At 64.4% G+C, this 15,277-nt stretch overlaps 1 protein-coding gene across 1 annotated transcript; it reads right to left on the reverse strand.

Moving 5' to 3' along the window:
- Positions 1 to 5,407: 5,407 nt before the first annotated feature.
- On the reverse strand, positions 5,408 to 12,908 carry NES (nestin). Its single transcript, XM_027742485.2, has 4 exons — positions 12,018 to 12,908; positions 10,929 to 11,053; positions 10,366 to 10,439; positions 5,408 to 9,780 (listed from the first exon to the last, which is right to left on the reverse strand). Exons 1-4 carry the CDS (start codon positions 12,828 to 12,830, stop codon positions 5,909 to 5,911), a joined length of 4,884 nt encoding a protein of 1,627 aa, XP_027598286.2. The 5' UTR covers positions 12,831 to 12,908; the 3' UTR covers positions 5,408 to 5,908.
- Positions 12,909 to 15,277: the final 2,369 nt, after the last annotated feature.

Consider the following 15,277-nt stretch of genomic DNA (forward strand, 5'->3'; position numbering starts at 1 on the left):
CTGAACCAGGGGACTGGACTTGGGGACTGGGGTTTGTCCCAATGGGCCAAGAGTCTGACCTGGGGGTCTGATCTGGGGTCTAAACCGGGGGGGTCAGGGCCTCTCCTCCCTCTGCCCCACCCAGGGCTGCTCAGGGAGGTGTTTCCTCAGCCTGCGGGGTCCTGCCCGGGGGTCCCACCAGGGATCCCTGGGGGCCCTGGCCAGTGAACCCCTGGGGGGAGGAGGAGGAAGAGGAGGACATGGTGAGGTCTGGGGGGACATGGTGGAGTTTGGGGGACACAGGACCCCCTGCCATGGCCCCCCCTCCCCGTGCTCAGGTCCAGCCCCGCTGCCCCCGGCCATGTTTGGCCACTCTGAGCCCCACAGGGCCGGGGGGTCCCGCGAGCCTCGAGGTGATAAATCCTCCCCCCACCTCGAAACCCAACCCCAACCAGCAGCTGCTGCCCCACCGGGGGCCAGAGACCCCCAGGCCACCTGCCCCTGGAATCTGGTCGGAATTCCAGCGAGAGGCTGCAGGCTGGGAGCAGGGTCTGACATAGGGTCGCCAAACTGGGAATGGGGTTCCTAAATCGAGAGTGGGGTTCCTAAACTGGGCACATGGTTCCCAAACTAGGAATAGGGTCCCCAAAATGGAAATGGAGTTCCTAAACTGGGCACGTGGTTCCCAAGGTGGGAATGGGGTCCCTAAACTGAGCACACGGTTCCCAAATGAGGAATGGAGTCCCCAAACTGGGAAAAGGGTATCCAAACTGGGAATGAAATCCCCAAGCTGGGGAAGGGGTCCCCAAACTTGACATGGGGTCCCCAAAGTGGGCACACAGTTCCCAAACTGGGAGTGGAACCCCCAAATTGGAAATGGTCCGTAAACTGGAAATAGAGTCCCCAAATGTCACGTGGTCCCCAAAATCAGAAATGAGTCCCCAGAGTGGGAATGGAGTCCCCAAACTGAGCATACAGTTCCCAGTCTGGAAATGGGGTTCAGGCTCGGAACAGGGCCCTCAAACTGGGCACATGGTTCCCAAACTGGGAATGGAGTCCCCAGACTGGGAAAGAGGTATCCAAATGGGGATTGGGGTCCCAAACTGGCCACACAGTCCCCAAACTGGAAAAAGGCTACCCAAAGGGGGAGTGGGATCCCCAAACTGGGTACACAATTGCCAAACTGGGATTGGGGTCCCCAAACTGGGCACACGGTCCCCAAACTGGGATTGGGGTCCCCAACTGGGCACACAGTTCCCAAACCAGGAATGGGATCCCCTGCCCCCCTGTGGAAGCTGTTTGGGACAAGGAGTGCTGGAGCCAAGGGACCTTCCTGTCCCTTCCCGGGCCGGATCCGGTGACTGGCGGTGACTCAGGACTGGCCACGGTCACATCCTGTCCCCCTCACCCGTGTGCCCCTGGCCTGGCACAGCGCCCCAAACCTCCCATGGGCACCGGGGCTGGATCCCGGGGGCTCAGCCCCGTCGGTTCGTGGCAGGTTTGGCTGCAGGGGTTGGGTCTGGCGGGGGGGCACAGCCCGGTTTGTCCCGGTGCCACCCGCGCACCAGGGTCCGGCCGTGCCACCGGGACGGAGCTGCTTCCAGGGCTGGGTCACCTCCCGTTCCTGCTGGGGTGCAGATGGGTGTCCCAAAACTGGGGAGGGAGTGCTCTGAGGCAGCTCCCCGTCGTTGGCTCATCCCCTTCCCGCCTGTGGCCGCCCGTGGCAGGCGGGATGAGAAGGGAAGCTGAGGCACGGCGCTGGCACGGGCGTGGGGGTGTTGGCCGGGCTGCTTCCCAGCCAGAGCCCTTTCCCGACCCCTCCTGCCCCACAGCCCGTGCCCAGGTGCCCTGTCTCCCTTGTCTTCTCCCAAGCGTTCTGAGCTGGTGATGGTGAGGGGATGGAGGTCAGCTCTGCGATGGGCCGGGAGTGTGGAACTGGGGGGACATCGACCCGGGGATGAGGGGGGATCAACACAGGGCTTGGGGAACATCACCCCAGGGATTGGGGAGCATTATCCCACGGATGGGGGGACAAACCCCAGGGATTGGGGGGCATCATCCCAAGGATGTGGGGACAAACCCCCAGGGATTTGGAAGCGTTGCCCCAGGGGGATTCATCCCCCCGCGGGTGGGGGGAGCACTGCCCCAGGGACGGCATCCTGACGGACGGCCCCAGGCACACATTCCCGGCGGGATTGCCCCCGGGCTCGGCCTCAGGAATCTGCGCCGCCCCGGGTTGGCAGCAGCTGTCGCAGCGCTGGGGCACGGGCGCTGCTGAGGGGTCGTGACCCAGCAGCTGGGCGAGCCCCCCAGACCGGGGCAGAGCTGATTATAGCCGGCGGGAGCTATTCCCGGGGGTCTGACCCGGGTGAAGGGCGGGTGAGAGAGTAGCCGAGCCACCCCCCCGCCCCCGGCATGTCCCTGGGGATGTCACAGGACGGGACGGTGCTGCGGGGGGGTGGCGGTGCCTCCCTGGGGGGACGCCCACTGCCCACATCCTTGCTCTGCTCCGGCGTGGGGGGCCATCCCGCCCCTCCCGTGGGGGTTTTGGGGACCCTATCGATTTCCCCACCGTGCATCCCCCTTGGGAACAGCCCCAGGCCACCGGTAGCCCCAGCGTGGCCCCTACTTGCCCACATTTAGCATCCCCAAGGGCATTATTTTGGGGAGGGGGAGCGGGGGCTGCCCGCGCCCCTCTGGCTGTATTTTTAGTCCTTTCCTTATAAGGTTCCCATGAATTTTGGGAGCTGAGAGCGGAATGAAGTCATCGCTGAGGTCATCCCGCCTCGTCCCCCCCTCCCTGTCCGGCGCGGGCTCACCCCACAGGGAGTTTTTGTGCGGGCTCCATTGAAATCCCCCTCACCCAGCCTGGGAGGAAACAAAACCCTTCCCTGGCTGGCGGGGGGCCAGGCTGCGGGGGGCTGCAGGAGCTGGGGGGGGGGCTGCGGGGGACTGTGGGGGTTGCTGGGGGCTGCAGAAGGGTATGAGGGGCTCCAGGGGCTCTTAAAGCTCCAGCCTGGCCAGTCCCTGGCAGCTCCCCCATAGCTGCAGTCCCCAAGACCCCCTGCACCCCCCATGGTGCTCCTGCCTGGGCGTGGAGCAGGGTTCAAGGTGGGGTTGGCACCTCCATTTCTCTTTCCAGCCCCCAAAATCACACTGTGTGCCCTCGGGGGATGGGACGGTGGGTGCTGCTCATGTGGCAGTTTGGTCTTCCAGGGAAGGTGTGGGTGTGCCTGGGGGGTGTCCAAGCTGCAGCCACAGTGGGGGAACCCGGGCACACTCGGGTCCCCCTGGCATCATGTTTGGTCCAACCAGGGTCACACTTGGTCCCACTGGGGTCACACTCAGTGCTTAGGGGTGCTCCTGGTCCCACGGGGGACACACTCGATCCCACTGAGGACGTGGTCAGTCCCATTTGTTCCTGTCTGGGACACACTCGGTACCATTGGGGGCACACTTGATCCTACTGGGGACACACTTGATCCCACTGGGGACACAGTCCCATCAGGGACACACTAGGTCCCGTTGGGACACACGTGATCCCACCAAGGACACACAGTCCTGTCGGGGACACACTTTGTCCCGTCAGGGTCACACTCGGTCCCACCAGGGACACTCTTTTCCCATCCCTGCTCACTCCCTCGGGCACTTGCCGGGTGTGGATGAACCTCGCTGGGGTTTTGCTCTCCAGGCTCCAGCCCCGGGAGGCTCCAAAGGCTCCAGGGGCCACCCCCACCCCCAGGGTGACTCCCAGACCTCGGCACTTCACCCCATTCTCCTCCCCTTCCTTCTTCTCCTCCTCCCCCTCCTTCTTCTCCTCGCGGGGAGGAAGGGGCTCCCCCTCCCCCCACCATCTGTCCCCCCTCATCACTCTGTCAGCACCGGCTGGAATGTGGATTAATTTCGGGAGGAATGTCACCCCCCGCCTGGCGAAGCCTCGCCCGCGCCATCTCCATCCCCTGCACAGCATCCTCCACCCTCCTCCCGGCCCAGAGACCCCCGGCTTTGGGGACCCCTCGGGGGGCACTGGGAGGCTCGGGGGGGGGGCGGCTGCTGGAGCTGCTGCCGGGCTGATGCTGCCCAGACGCCCGGAGGGTGTGTCGGCCCGGGGGCTGATTGAACGCAGACTCGGCGCCTGATTAAACTCATCGGAGGGGGATATTTTTTATTTCGGTGTTTGGATCCGTTGGAGTTTAACCTTAAAAGGAAACTGTCGCCTCCGGGCAGGGGAGGGGGCCGGGGGCTTTGCACGGAGGGAAGGCAGATAAGTGTTGGCTCCTTATCGGTCCCTGGCTCTGAGCATCCCTGGGCGCTGGCACGGGGACGGGACCGGCTAAATCCGGTGCGTGGGCAAGCGGCGGGGCCAGCCAGGCGGGAGCGGTGCTGAACACACCCGTGGGTGCGAGGCCGGCGATCCCCAGGGATGCCGTGGCCACCCGGGTCCCCTCGTCCCCTCGGCTGGGGTGACTCAGCCCTTTGCCCGGCATAAAGGAGCTCATTCTTCGGCCGGAGGCTCATTTATGCGGCTCTTCCCGCGCCGTCCCCACGCCCGGCTGCGCAGCGGGGTGGGTGAGGCCCCGGCTCCTCTCACAGCCCCCCCTGAAGCCCAACACCCTTTGGGTGAGGGGGCCAAGATTTGTCTGCCGGGGTCCCCACCGTGGTTCCGGGGTTCCCGCAGCTCCCGGGAGCCGCGGGCTGTCCCGTGGGCATCCTGCCCAGGCCGGGCAGGAACAGCGGCCGGGGCTGTTGGCTCCTGGCTCCAGGCGCTGGCACGGGCACAGGGTGGGCTGGCGTCCCGCCCCATTCCTGCCGGCAGCCCAGGCGGAGGTTGGGGCAGTGCTTGGCCAGCAGCGAGCCCCGAGTGGCATCTGCGGGGCCCCGGGGGCGGGGGACCATCACCTCGGGGGGCCGCATCTGTCCGGGGCTGGGGGGAGCATCACGCTGGGGGACTCCATTGCCCCGGGGATGGGGGAGCATCACCCCGGGGGGCTGCACCTCTTTGGGGGTGGGGAAACATCACCTCGGGGATGGGGCTGCATCACCCTCGGGGGCTGCAGCCCCACGGGAGTGGGGGAGCATCACTCCGCGTGTGGGGGGGCATGGCGTGCCCCAGGGGGCTGCGTCACCCTAAGGATGGGGCCGCGGTGCCCCAGGGATGCGCATTGTCTCGGAGGTGGGGGAGCATCATCCCGGGCCCCCTGTTCCCAGCCCGTGCTGACTGATGGGGCACGCACTGTCCCAGGCATGGGGGAGCATCATCCCGGGGACACTGTCCCCAGCCATGCTGATGGATGGCCCCAGGTGCGATTTCCTAGCAGAAAGCAACCTGGAAGTGCAGCCCCCACCCCAAACCGTGCTCTCCCCCGCCCCAGGGCTGCTGTCCCCTCCCCTCCCATCCCCCCCGAGTGAGGAGAGCTGGAGCCCTGAGTGGGAGGATGAGGCTTTATTAAATTAACGTCAAGGCAGCGGAAACATCCAGCTTGGCTCAGCCCCCTTGTTGGAGAGTCAGGGCTGGGGACCCCGGGGTGACATCACCCCGAGGCATTGAGTCCTGGGGTGCAGCATGTGGGGGTCCCCAGCCTCCAGCTGGCCTTCCTAGGGCAGATGCTGGGGGGGCAGAAGGAGAGGAGATTGCAGGGAAGGGGAAAACACAGAGTTTAAATTAAATACAGCCAATGGCAACCCACCCAGAGGAGGCTCAAAATGAGGTGGGGGTCCCAAAGCAAGCATGCGAATTTTTTTGGGGAGGGGGAGGCTGTGGGGTGGAACAGAGCTTGGTGGTTCTTCACTCTGAAAAGGGATGCAAAAAATCCACACAAACATGTTAAAAACCATAAGGAGGTGGGGAAGCATTAGGAGGGTGGGGGGGGGAAGTGGGGGTGCTGGGTCATGGCAGGGAAGGGGCTACGGGGGGGTCCCCCCACCGCTGTCACTCGTCCCCCGAGGACCAGGGCTCCTGCTCGGCTCTGAGGCGACACGCTGGTGGCTGGTCGGGTGTGAGGCACGGGACATCCTCCCCCAGAGCGGGGGGCACGGGGTCGGCTCTGCCGTGTTTGCCCCATGGGGTGCCATCCCCCAGCTTGGTGTCTCTGGGAGCGGGGGGCTGCGCTGGCATCCCCACGGAGGGGTCTGCGGTCCCCGAGGGGAACTCCTGTGCCGGGGCCATGCTGGCAATGCCATTCAGCACCTCCTCGGTGAACTCGGCCAGGTCCTCCAAACTGGCCTCCCGGTGCAGCCCGTTCGCAGCCTGAACCCGACCCTCCGGCTCCGGCGCCTCCTGCACCGTCGGCTCCTCCTCGCTGGACGAGGCCGGTGAGGAGTCTTCTCCAGCATCCTGGGGGAGCTCGGTCCTGCCAGGACCCTGCTGCCCTCCCTCGGCCGCCCTCGCCCCCATCACCAGCTCCTGGTTGAACTCCAGGGCCTGCTCAACTATTTCCAAAATCTCGGAGTCCTTCATGACATCCACGGGCACCTTTGCCGGGAGAAGAGCTGTGTCAGGGATGTCTGTAATCACCTCTGGAAAACCTCTCTGCTCCAGTGCAGAGCCTGGCCGGGGTGGGTCGGCCTCAGGGGGCTGCTCATCCCCTGCTGAGGGGGGGCTGTCACTGTCTGGTGCTTCCTCCTCCACGGGTGGCTGCTCATCCGCCGGCTGCTCCGCCTGCTCCGGCACTGCCTGGGCCTGGAGCTCTGCTGGAGGAGTGGCCTTGGCCGTGTCATGGTGAGCCATGCCAGGCTCATCCTCATCCTCATCCGCCTCCTCCTCCTCTTCCTGCCCCACCAGCCCCAGGTTGCAGCCTGGGAGTGCTGTGGCTCCACTGGCATCGCTCTCCAGCCCCACTGTGCCATGGAGCTCCTCATCCGATTCGGCAGCCAAACCCTCAGAGTGGTCGGGTCCCTCCTGCGCTCCGGTGCCTGTGGCACCCTGGGCTGGCTGGTCAGTGCCTCCTGTTAATGGTCCCATGGCCCCGGGGCTGCTGGGATCTGCTTCAGGCATAGCTGGGCCTTCCTCTAGCTCAGCAGTGCCATCCTCCTCCTCATCCTGTGGCTTCTCAGGTTCTTCTGTGGGCATCTCCATGTCTTCTTCTGCTTCCCCAACGAAAGTCTGGAGGTGCCCTTTGCCCTCTGGCACTGGAGATGCTTCTCTGGGAGCTCCCAGGTCACCTTGGCTGCCTTCAGTTGCTTCCACTTTAATTTCTTCAAAGTCCTCAGAGATCTCAGCTTCCTCCGAGCTGGACACCTCTTGGCTGGGAGCAGAGACCATGAAATATCCTTCCTCCTCCTCAGCACCCTCTGCCACAGGGGCCACCTCTGCCTCTGCCTCTTCTTCAGGGCTCTCTGGCATGGTGGGAGTCGGTGGCTTGTCCCTCCCTTCCATCCACTCTTCCCCCTCCGGAGCTGTTTCGGTCACAGGGTCTGTCTCCGTGGTCTCCTCAGTCTCTGGGGGGGTTTGGCTGGGTGCACCCCCAGCCAGCATCTCCCCCTCGTAGAGGTGCAAGGGTGTGCTGTCCGGCAGGGTGTCCTCCAGCTCCACCCTCCTGCCGGTGCCTGGGATGGGCTCGGAGTCTCCCGATCTCCCGAAATCCTCCTCCGCCCACTCACTGCTCTCTGTGCCCTCACCTGACACCTCCTGCAGTGCCTCGAGGCCGGAGCTGCTGCTCTCTGGCTGCCCCAGCTCTGAGCTGAGCCCCTCTTCAGGATCCTCACCCTGCACCTCCCACAGCTCCTCCGGAGCCTCGGCCGGCTCCTGGCTGTCCCCTCGCCCAGGGGCATGTGGGGTGGCTGGGTCAGGCTGCCCTGCAGTGCCCTCCTGCTCCTCCCTTGCCAGCTCCGGTGCTGGCTCAGCCTCTGGCAGTGGTTGCTGCTGGCTCATCCCCTGGCTCTTGGCATCTTCTTCATCGTCTTCCTGGGCTTCCTCCAGCTCTGCTGGCGATGTGCCATCTCTCTCCTCACTTTCCAACCTTCCTGTGCTGGACGGAGTGTCATCAGCCCAGGCTGACTCTTCTGTGCCCAAAGCCCCCTCTGTGTCCTCTGCTGTCACCTCCCAGTCCCCTGGACAGGGCTCTTGGCCATTGCCATCATCCCCCTTGCCCCAGGGCTCCTCTTCCAGCTCCAGCTCCTGTTCCCCACCCTCTTCCACAGAAGCTCTGGCTTCCTGCAGGTCCTCGGGCTCCTCTGGGGCTCTGCTCTCCCACCCCGGGGTGTCACCTCCTGCAGTCTCTCCTGCCTCGGGATCCTCTCCTGTCCCAGGATCCTCTCCTTTCCTGGGATCCTCTCCTCCCTCGGGGTCCTCTCCCACCCTGGGGCCCTCTCCTGCCTTGGGGTCCTCTCCTGCCCCAGGATCCTCTCCTGCCTCAGGGTCTTCTCCTGCCCCAGGGTCCTCTCCTCTCAGCATCTCCCTGCTGGCCTCTCCCTCTTCTCCCTCACCATCTTTCACTCTGCCTGTGTCCTCCCCTCCCACAGCATCTTCTTCAGCTCCTGATGAAGCCTCCTCTGCTGGGACGGCCTCGTGAACAGTCGAGGGCTCCTGCTCTGGGCACAGCTCCTGTCCCCTTTCCTGCTCTGCAGCCTCTGTCTCACATGCAGTAATTTTCTGATGCTCAGAATTTTCCTGCTCTGCATCAACAAAATCCTCTTCCAGGTGACTCTTTGCGGGTGAAACCAGGTGGCTTTCCATGAGGACAGCACGAACAGCTTCCACTTCCCCATCTGGAGACTCCTCTTCTGGCTCATCCCCTCCTTCTCCATAGAAATCTCCGTCCTCCTGACAGGGACTGTGGGGTCCCCTCTCCTCCTCATCTTCTGAGGGTTGTGATGGCTCCGTGCTTGGGGTCTCTTCCCCATCCTCCTCTTGCCCTGGTTTTTCCCAGCTGGTCGCTGTCTGTCCAGGACCACTCACATCCTCTTCCTGGACCTCTGCCTCTGGATCCCTTGGGCTCAGCACAGCAGGCACCTCCTCCTCCTCCTCCCACGCTCCCGTCTCTTCCCGTCTCACTGTGTCACTCAGGGCCGTGCCCAGGGGGGACGTGGCTCTGTCCCCCAGGATGCTGCTCTCCACACCCAGCCCCTGGAGCTCGGCTTCCCCAGCCCTCTCCTCCACTTCGGGGCCATCACTGTCCCCAGAGCCCTCGGAGGGGTCTCGCCCTTCCCCTGTCCCCTCTGCCACAGCCCCTCCACAAGCCTCTGTGGGGAAAACGGGGCTGGGGGCACGGGCATCCTGGGGGGCCCACGCGGCGCTGAGGGTGGGCTCTTCCTCGGGCTGAGCATCATCTTCCACTTCCTTGAGCGCGTCCTCCAGGGCGTGGCTGACCAGCTGGGCCGGGTACTGCAGGCTGCGGGTGGGCGCCGTTCCGGGGGGCTTCACACCGTCCTCGGGGCTCTCTGTCGTGGCTCCGGGCAGGGGATGCTCCGTCCCTTGGCTCGTCACCCCCCCGGCTCCCCCCGGCCAGGCGGGACCCTCTCCCCCTGGGCTCCCCGGCTCCGGTGGGGAGGGGCTGGGGGGCTCCGGGGAGAGAGGAGGGGCAGCTTGGGAGGGGCTCGGTGTGGGGCACCCGGGGGCACCCGCACGCCCAGCCCTGCCAGCAGCTGTGCCGTGGAGGACTGAGCTGATTTTCTGGAGCTCCCTGGCATCGGGGCTCTGGCTTTTGGGTGTCAGGGCGTCGCTCTGAGGTTTTGCTGGCTGGCCCCTCCCCTCTGCCCTGGGGAAGACAGAGGGGCTGGCGCCGTGGTCCCGGGGCAGCAGCCGCCTGGGCTCAGGGCTTGCTGGTACCAGTTTGCTGCCGCTGCTCGCCTCCAGTTTGAGATCTGCAAAGAGGGAGTTGGAGCGGTGAGCGGCTCCAGAAGCTGCTCCATGGCTCCCGCAGCCCCCCCCTGCCGCCTGGCAGCCTCTCGCTGCCCCCTCTCCTATTTTTAAACAACCCCTTCATGGAAAGTGGGAAATTCCTCCCTCTTGAGTGCAGCGGATGCTGATGTTCCCAGGGGATTTGGCATCGGGCCGGGACAATGCGCTGTCCCGGCTGCAGCCCGCAGTCGGGTCCTGCTGCTGGGGAAAGTGTGCAGGTGGGAGGCTTTCCTTGTTATTTTTTTTTGGAGGAAAAAGGAAATGCTCGGCTTGTTACCGCAGCCCGTTGTCCAGCTGGGCGGATCCGCTCGGGCCCTGCCCGGGCAGGGCAGGCATTAAAAAAAGAGGCAAAGAAGCAGATAAACCTCATCTGGGCTGAGAGCCCCGTGCCAGGAGCCCCCCGGCCGCTGTTCACACCTTCCTATCGCAGCCAGGAAACCGCTGCCAGGAAAATGCAGGAAAATGTGCCCATATCCAGCCTCAGCCCCCGAGCCCCGCCCCAGGGTGACACAGTGGCGGTGCAGGGGCTGGCGCTGGGGGTCCCTTACCTCGCACGCCGTTGACCAGTCTGAATTCCCCGGCTGGCATTTGCAGGCGGGTGCTCTCCGCTTCCAGCAGCGTCCTGCGAGGAGGGGAGAGCGGTGGGTGCTACAGGGTGGGTGGGTGCTCCCTGTGCACCCCGAGCTCACCCCGCTGGGCTAGGGCAGGTGAGGGAGTAGGTAAACTGAGGCACGAAGGGGCTACAAATGGTTGTGCTGCCCTGTCACGGCTCGGTGAGGGGATGGGGGCACTGGAGGAGCCCCCCTCGCTCCTGTCTCCCCTCCCATCCCCCCGTGCCCGGGATTAGTGTACTCGCAGGGTGACATCATGCTCTGCCGGGGAGGCCCCTCGCCTGGGCTGGGACAGCCCCTATTCTCATGCTAATTGTCCCCCCAGTCCCTGGCAGGCGGCCTTTGTGTGGGGCCATCTGGAAGGGCTGCACAAGGGGCACAGGGCTGCCCCTACCGAGACCTCCCTTGTGCCCGAGACCCTCCTGTGCCCACCGAGGTTCGGCCCCAGCTCCCTGCGTGTTGGGGGAGCTCCCCGGCCCCATTCCCATCGGGAGCCTCACCTGTAGGTCGCCACTTCCAGGCTGAGGGACATCTTGAGGTGCATGAGCTGCTGCCTGTCCTCCAGCACCCGGGCGATCTGCACCCGCAGGCTCTGCTGCTCCTGCTCCAGGGCCTCCATCGCCAGCTGTGGGCAGCACAGGGGGTCAGGGGAGCCTCAGATTCACCTGAACCCTGCCAGTCCCTGCCCACCTGGGACCAGGCAGGTGGCTCGTCCCCTCAGGATGCTGCAGGGAGAGGAGTCCTGGGGACTGGATTTTAGCAGGGGGACGCTGAGGATGGGGCGAGGAGAGGAGCAGGGCTGAAAGGCGACGGGGACACGGCTGCTGGAGGAGGGAGGAAAGGCCGGGGGGGATTTGGGACTGTGGGGTGCCAGCATGGGAAAGAAGAAACTTTCAGGCGAGCAGCCGAGGGCGCAGCACCCTCTGCCCCACGACACCCATGGCTGGTCCCAGGACCTGGAACAAAGAGAGACCCTTCCCCGGGCAGTGTTCACGCTGTTCCCGCATTCCCAGCCCTCCCAGCCTCCACCTCCCTCCGCTGAATCACTTTTGCAGCTGTTGAGTTGCAGCTGCAGCAAAGTCGGTCGGAGTTTATCCTGCCCACAACCCCCCTCCCTGTTGCCTGCACCCCGCTGCCTGCACCCTTTTACCTGCACCCCGCTGCCTGCACCCTTTTGCCTGCACCCCGCTGCCTGCACCCTGTGCCAGGGGGCCATGGGCAGAAGCTGCCCTTCCCCAGCGACCCTGACCCTGGAGCCCAGCAGGACGTGGAGCAGTGACCTTGGGCAGGTGTTGGGGGAGGTCTCTGGGTGCTGCTTCCCTGTAGTGTGGGGGGCCCAGGTCCCCGTGTGTCCCCAAGCTGCTCTGCTCTATCTCCCACCCTCCCCAGCTTCATCTCCCTCTGCAGCTCCTCCAGGGCCACCGTCCACCCCTGCCCTGGGGTTTGCTCCCTCCATCTTCCCTTCTCCCACCTGTCTCCCCCATCCCTTTGCTGAAGAGGGGTGTGCCCTGAGGCCCCTCCCAGGCACCCACAGCCTCCCATTCTCCCCTTCCCCAGGATCCCAGCACTTCCCCACCACCCTCACTCACCTGGAACTTCTCTGCCTCCCCACGCTGCTCCTGCCACTGCTGGGCCAGGCTCTCCTCCAGCATCTCCTTCCTCACTTTGAGCCCCGCCAGGTCCTTCTCCAGGTGCTGCAGCTGCAGCTGGCTCTTATGGTTGTCCTCCACTGCTTTCCACAGGTTCTCCTTGGCCTGGCAGAGGGAGCCCTCCAGCTGCGACACCTCCGTCTTGTAGGTCTCCACTGCCCCTTTCCAGATCTCTGAGAGCCTCTTGGAATAGTCCTCCACCTCCACGGGCTGGAAAGCCACCGGTGCACAGCGGAAGCTCTCCAGGCTCTGGGAGTAGCTCGCGATCTCCTGGTCCAGCCCCGCTTTCTCCTCCTCGTGCACCTCCAGCAAGGCTTCCACCTCCTTCTCCAGCTGCACGGCTCTCTCCTTCAGCCAGATCTGCGCTCTCCTCTCCTCCTCCAGCTCCTTCCTGCTCAACGACAGCTGCTTCTTGGCCTCTTCTCGGGCTGCCTGCTCCTTCTGGCACCTGCTTTTCACCTGCTGGACCTCCTCGTAGAGGTTGTCCCTGGCCAGCTCGGCCGTGCACTTCTCCCTGAAGGCGTGATCCAGCGCATCCCGCAGGGCTCGCAGATCCTCCTCGTACTTCACCCGCCACGAGTCCCCGGCCGGGCTGCCCTTGGCGCTCTGGATTTCAGCTCGCAGCACCTCGTTCTCCTCCTCCAGGAACTTCACGCGGGCCAGATATGCCTCCAGCCGCTTGTTGAGGTCCCACATCTGTAGCGACTCCTCTCCCAGGGCTCTCGCCCCTGTGAAACTTTCCGTGCTCAGCATCGGCGCTGCCGGAGGGTGCCGGGGCTCTGGAGCCGGCACTGCCAGAGGAAGACGCAGGGGAGGAGGATGTCGGGGAGGATGCCGAGGCTCTGGAGGAGAGGGAGGGCAGGGAGGGAAGTGAGTGGCTGAGAGCAGAGGGGAGCGCAGCTATTCATACTCTGCGAGGAGTGGGAGGCCCCCGAGACACGGGCGAGCAGCCGGGTTTAACTCTTGCACAGCCGGGCTGGCTCCCGCCCACGTGGGCTCGAGGCTGAGCTCTGCTCCAGCACCGTGATGTCCCAACCGTGGGGAGGGGCAAGGTGTTCCTTTACACTTTGGGAGGGTGACTTGAGGGGTTGGATCCTCCCTCGGCGTGACTCGGCTGGGAATGCCCTCCCCAAAGCCTGAGTGCCATGCCAGGGAGCTGGAGGGCTGCCGTGGGGCTCGGCGTGGAGCTTGGGAGATGTCCAAGGGCAGTTGGCAGATGCCCATCCCGGAGGGCTTGGCTGCAGCATCCCTCCCTCCACAGTGTCTGGCCAGCCCTGTGCTCTGAACCCCGGGTGCAAGGGAGCCCAGGAGGAGCCCACCGAGGGTCTCACAGTCCTGGGGAGGTGATGGCTGCACCAAGAACAACGGTGCCACTCGGGACCCGGGGCTGTTTTGGGTCAGCACAAACCACGGCAGATCTGGTGCCCTGGATCTGTCAGAGAGGAGAGAGGGAGAACCACCTTGGGGAACAGTGGGGGACACAGAGTGTCATCCTGGCCAACCCCCCCTCCTTGTGGTGCTGCATCCAGCTGCATCCAGCTGCAACCCTCCTTCTTTCCAGATGTTCGGGGTGGGATGTGCCGAGCGCAGCCGGGAGCCCAACGGGAGCTGCTCCGGCAGCCTCTGAAACTTGGCAAGCGCCGGCTCAGCGTTTGATTTCCTTCACAGCTTCCACCCGCGCGGTCAAGCCGTCAGGGTCGGGATAAGAATCGCTTCACGAGGAGCGTTTGGGGATTAGGAGTTTTGATTTTCCTTTTTTATTTTCCCCAGCTGATTTATCTGGGGGAAGGGCAGCTCGCTGGTAAAGAGGCGGAGATTTAAAAAAATCAGACTCGGGAGGTTTCTGTGAACAAAAGAGGCAGGAAAACATCACTTGGGGAGAGACTTGTTGCCAGCTTTCTCCCGGTCCTCCCTCTCCCGAGAGACGGTGGTTTTTTCCCACAGGAGGGTCCGTGCTCTTCCTCACCATGGCAAGGAGGACAAGAATGTCCCCTCCCGAGCTGTCTCACGGGAGAGGCTCCAAACGAGAGTTTCTGGAGAGACAAGCAACAGTCCCCTCTGCTGGCAAAGGACGCCCAGAGCTACCCAGAGCCGTCCCCGAGCTCCTTCCAGCCTCGCACCAGCCGGGAACTGGTGAGGGGGGCGCCGACACCGCCCACACCTGGGAGCAGCAGTAACGGGGTCCCAGCACCCGGTTTTTCCCCGGTGCCTGGACAGTGGGGAAGGGGGGATGACTTGGCTCGGGGGTCCCCAAAGGCATCGCCTTTCCGGCTCATCTCCGGCCAGACATCCTGTCTGGCTCCCTGGCCCCGGCTCTGGTTTGCCTCTCACAGCCGGGATTGAAATGCCATTAAGGAGCACAGGGAGCTCTGAGGTCGGATAATTCATCCGGGGTCCCCGGAGCCCCGGGCAGTGGAGGATGAAGCCTTGCTGTGTGTCTTCATCCTCCCCCTCTTCATTTCCATAGCACATCTGCTCCAGAGCTGGCCACCCCCACTGTTTGGCTGCTCCCACTCTCCTCCTCCCAGGATGTCCAGAAGCCTGCAGGGTGTCCAGGTGCCTCTGGGGTGTCTGGGTGCCCCCAATATTGGTGTCTGCCACAAGACAGCTCCCAGTGCCTGTGGCTACACCAGGACATGCCCTGGGAGGGAGCATTTCCCTCCTCCCTGGCCTTGCTCCCCTCTTCCTCCTCATGCCTTTGCTTTGGGGTTCCCCACCGTGCCCAGGCCCCTCTCCCTCAGCCAGTGCTGGGGCTCGGTGGGACAGAGCAAATCCTGCAGCCCAAGGAGGACTCAGGGTCTCCAGGGGTGTTGAGGGGTCCTGGCACCTCCCAGCCTTGGGGAGAGCTGGGGGGCACCCTGAGGTGGGCATGTTTGTGTATCCCTTCCTTCTGCTGGGTGCTCAGGTTTGGGAGTGACTTGGGATGGGGTCATCTGTGTCCTTGGGGAACACTGGGGGTCAGGACCCCCTGGGATGGAGGTGTCTGTGTCCCGGGGGGACACTCAGAGTCAGGAGCCTCCCTGGAGGGAGATATCCATGTCTCTGGGGAATTCTGGGTGTCAGGACCCCCTGGAATGGGGATGTCCGTGTCCCTGGGAGGTGCTTGGCATCAGGACCCTCTGGAAGGGGGATGTCTGTCCCTGTGTCCCCCTGTCCCTGGGGGGTGCTCAGGGGTGGCCATTCAGCAGCAGCAGAGGTTT

This window comes from Pipra filicauda, unplaced genomic scaffold (assembly GCF_003945595.2).
Source record: "Pipra filicauda isolate LSUMZ 115617 unplaced genomic scaffold, ASM394559v2 scaffold453_size531900_pilon, whole genome shotgun sequence".
Taxonomy (NCBI): Eukaryota; Metazoa; Chordata; class Aves; order Passeriformes; family Pipridae; genus Pipra; species Pipra filicauda.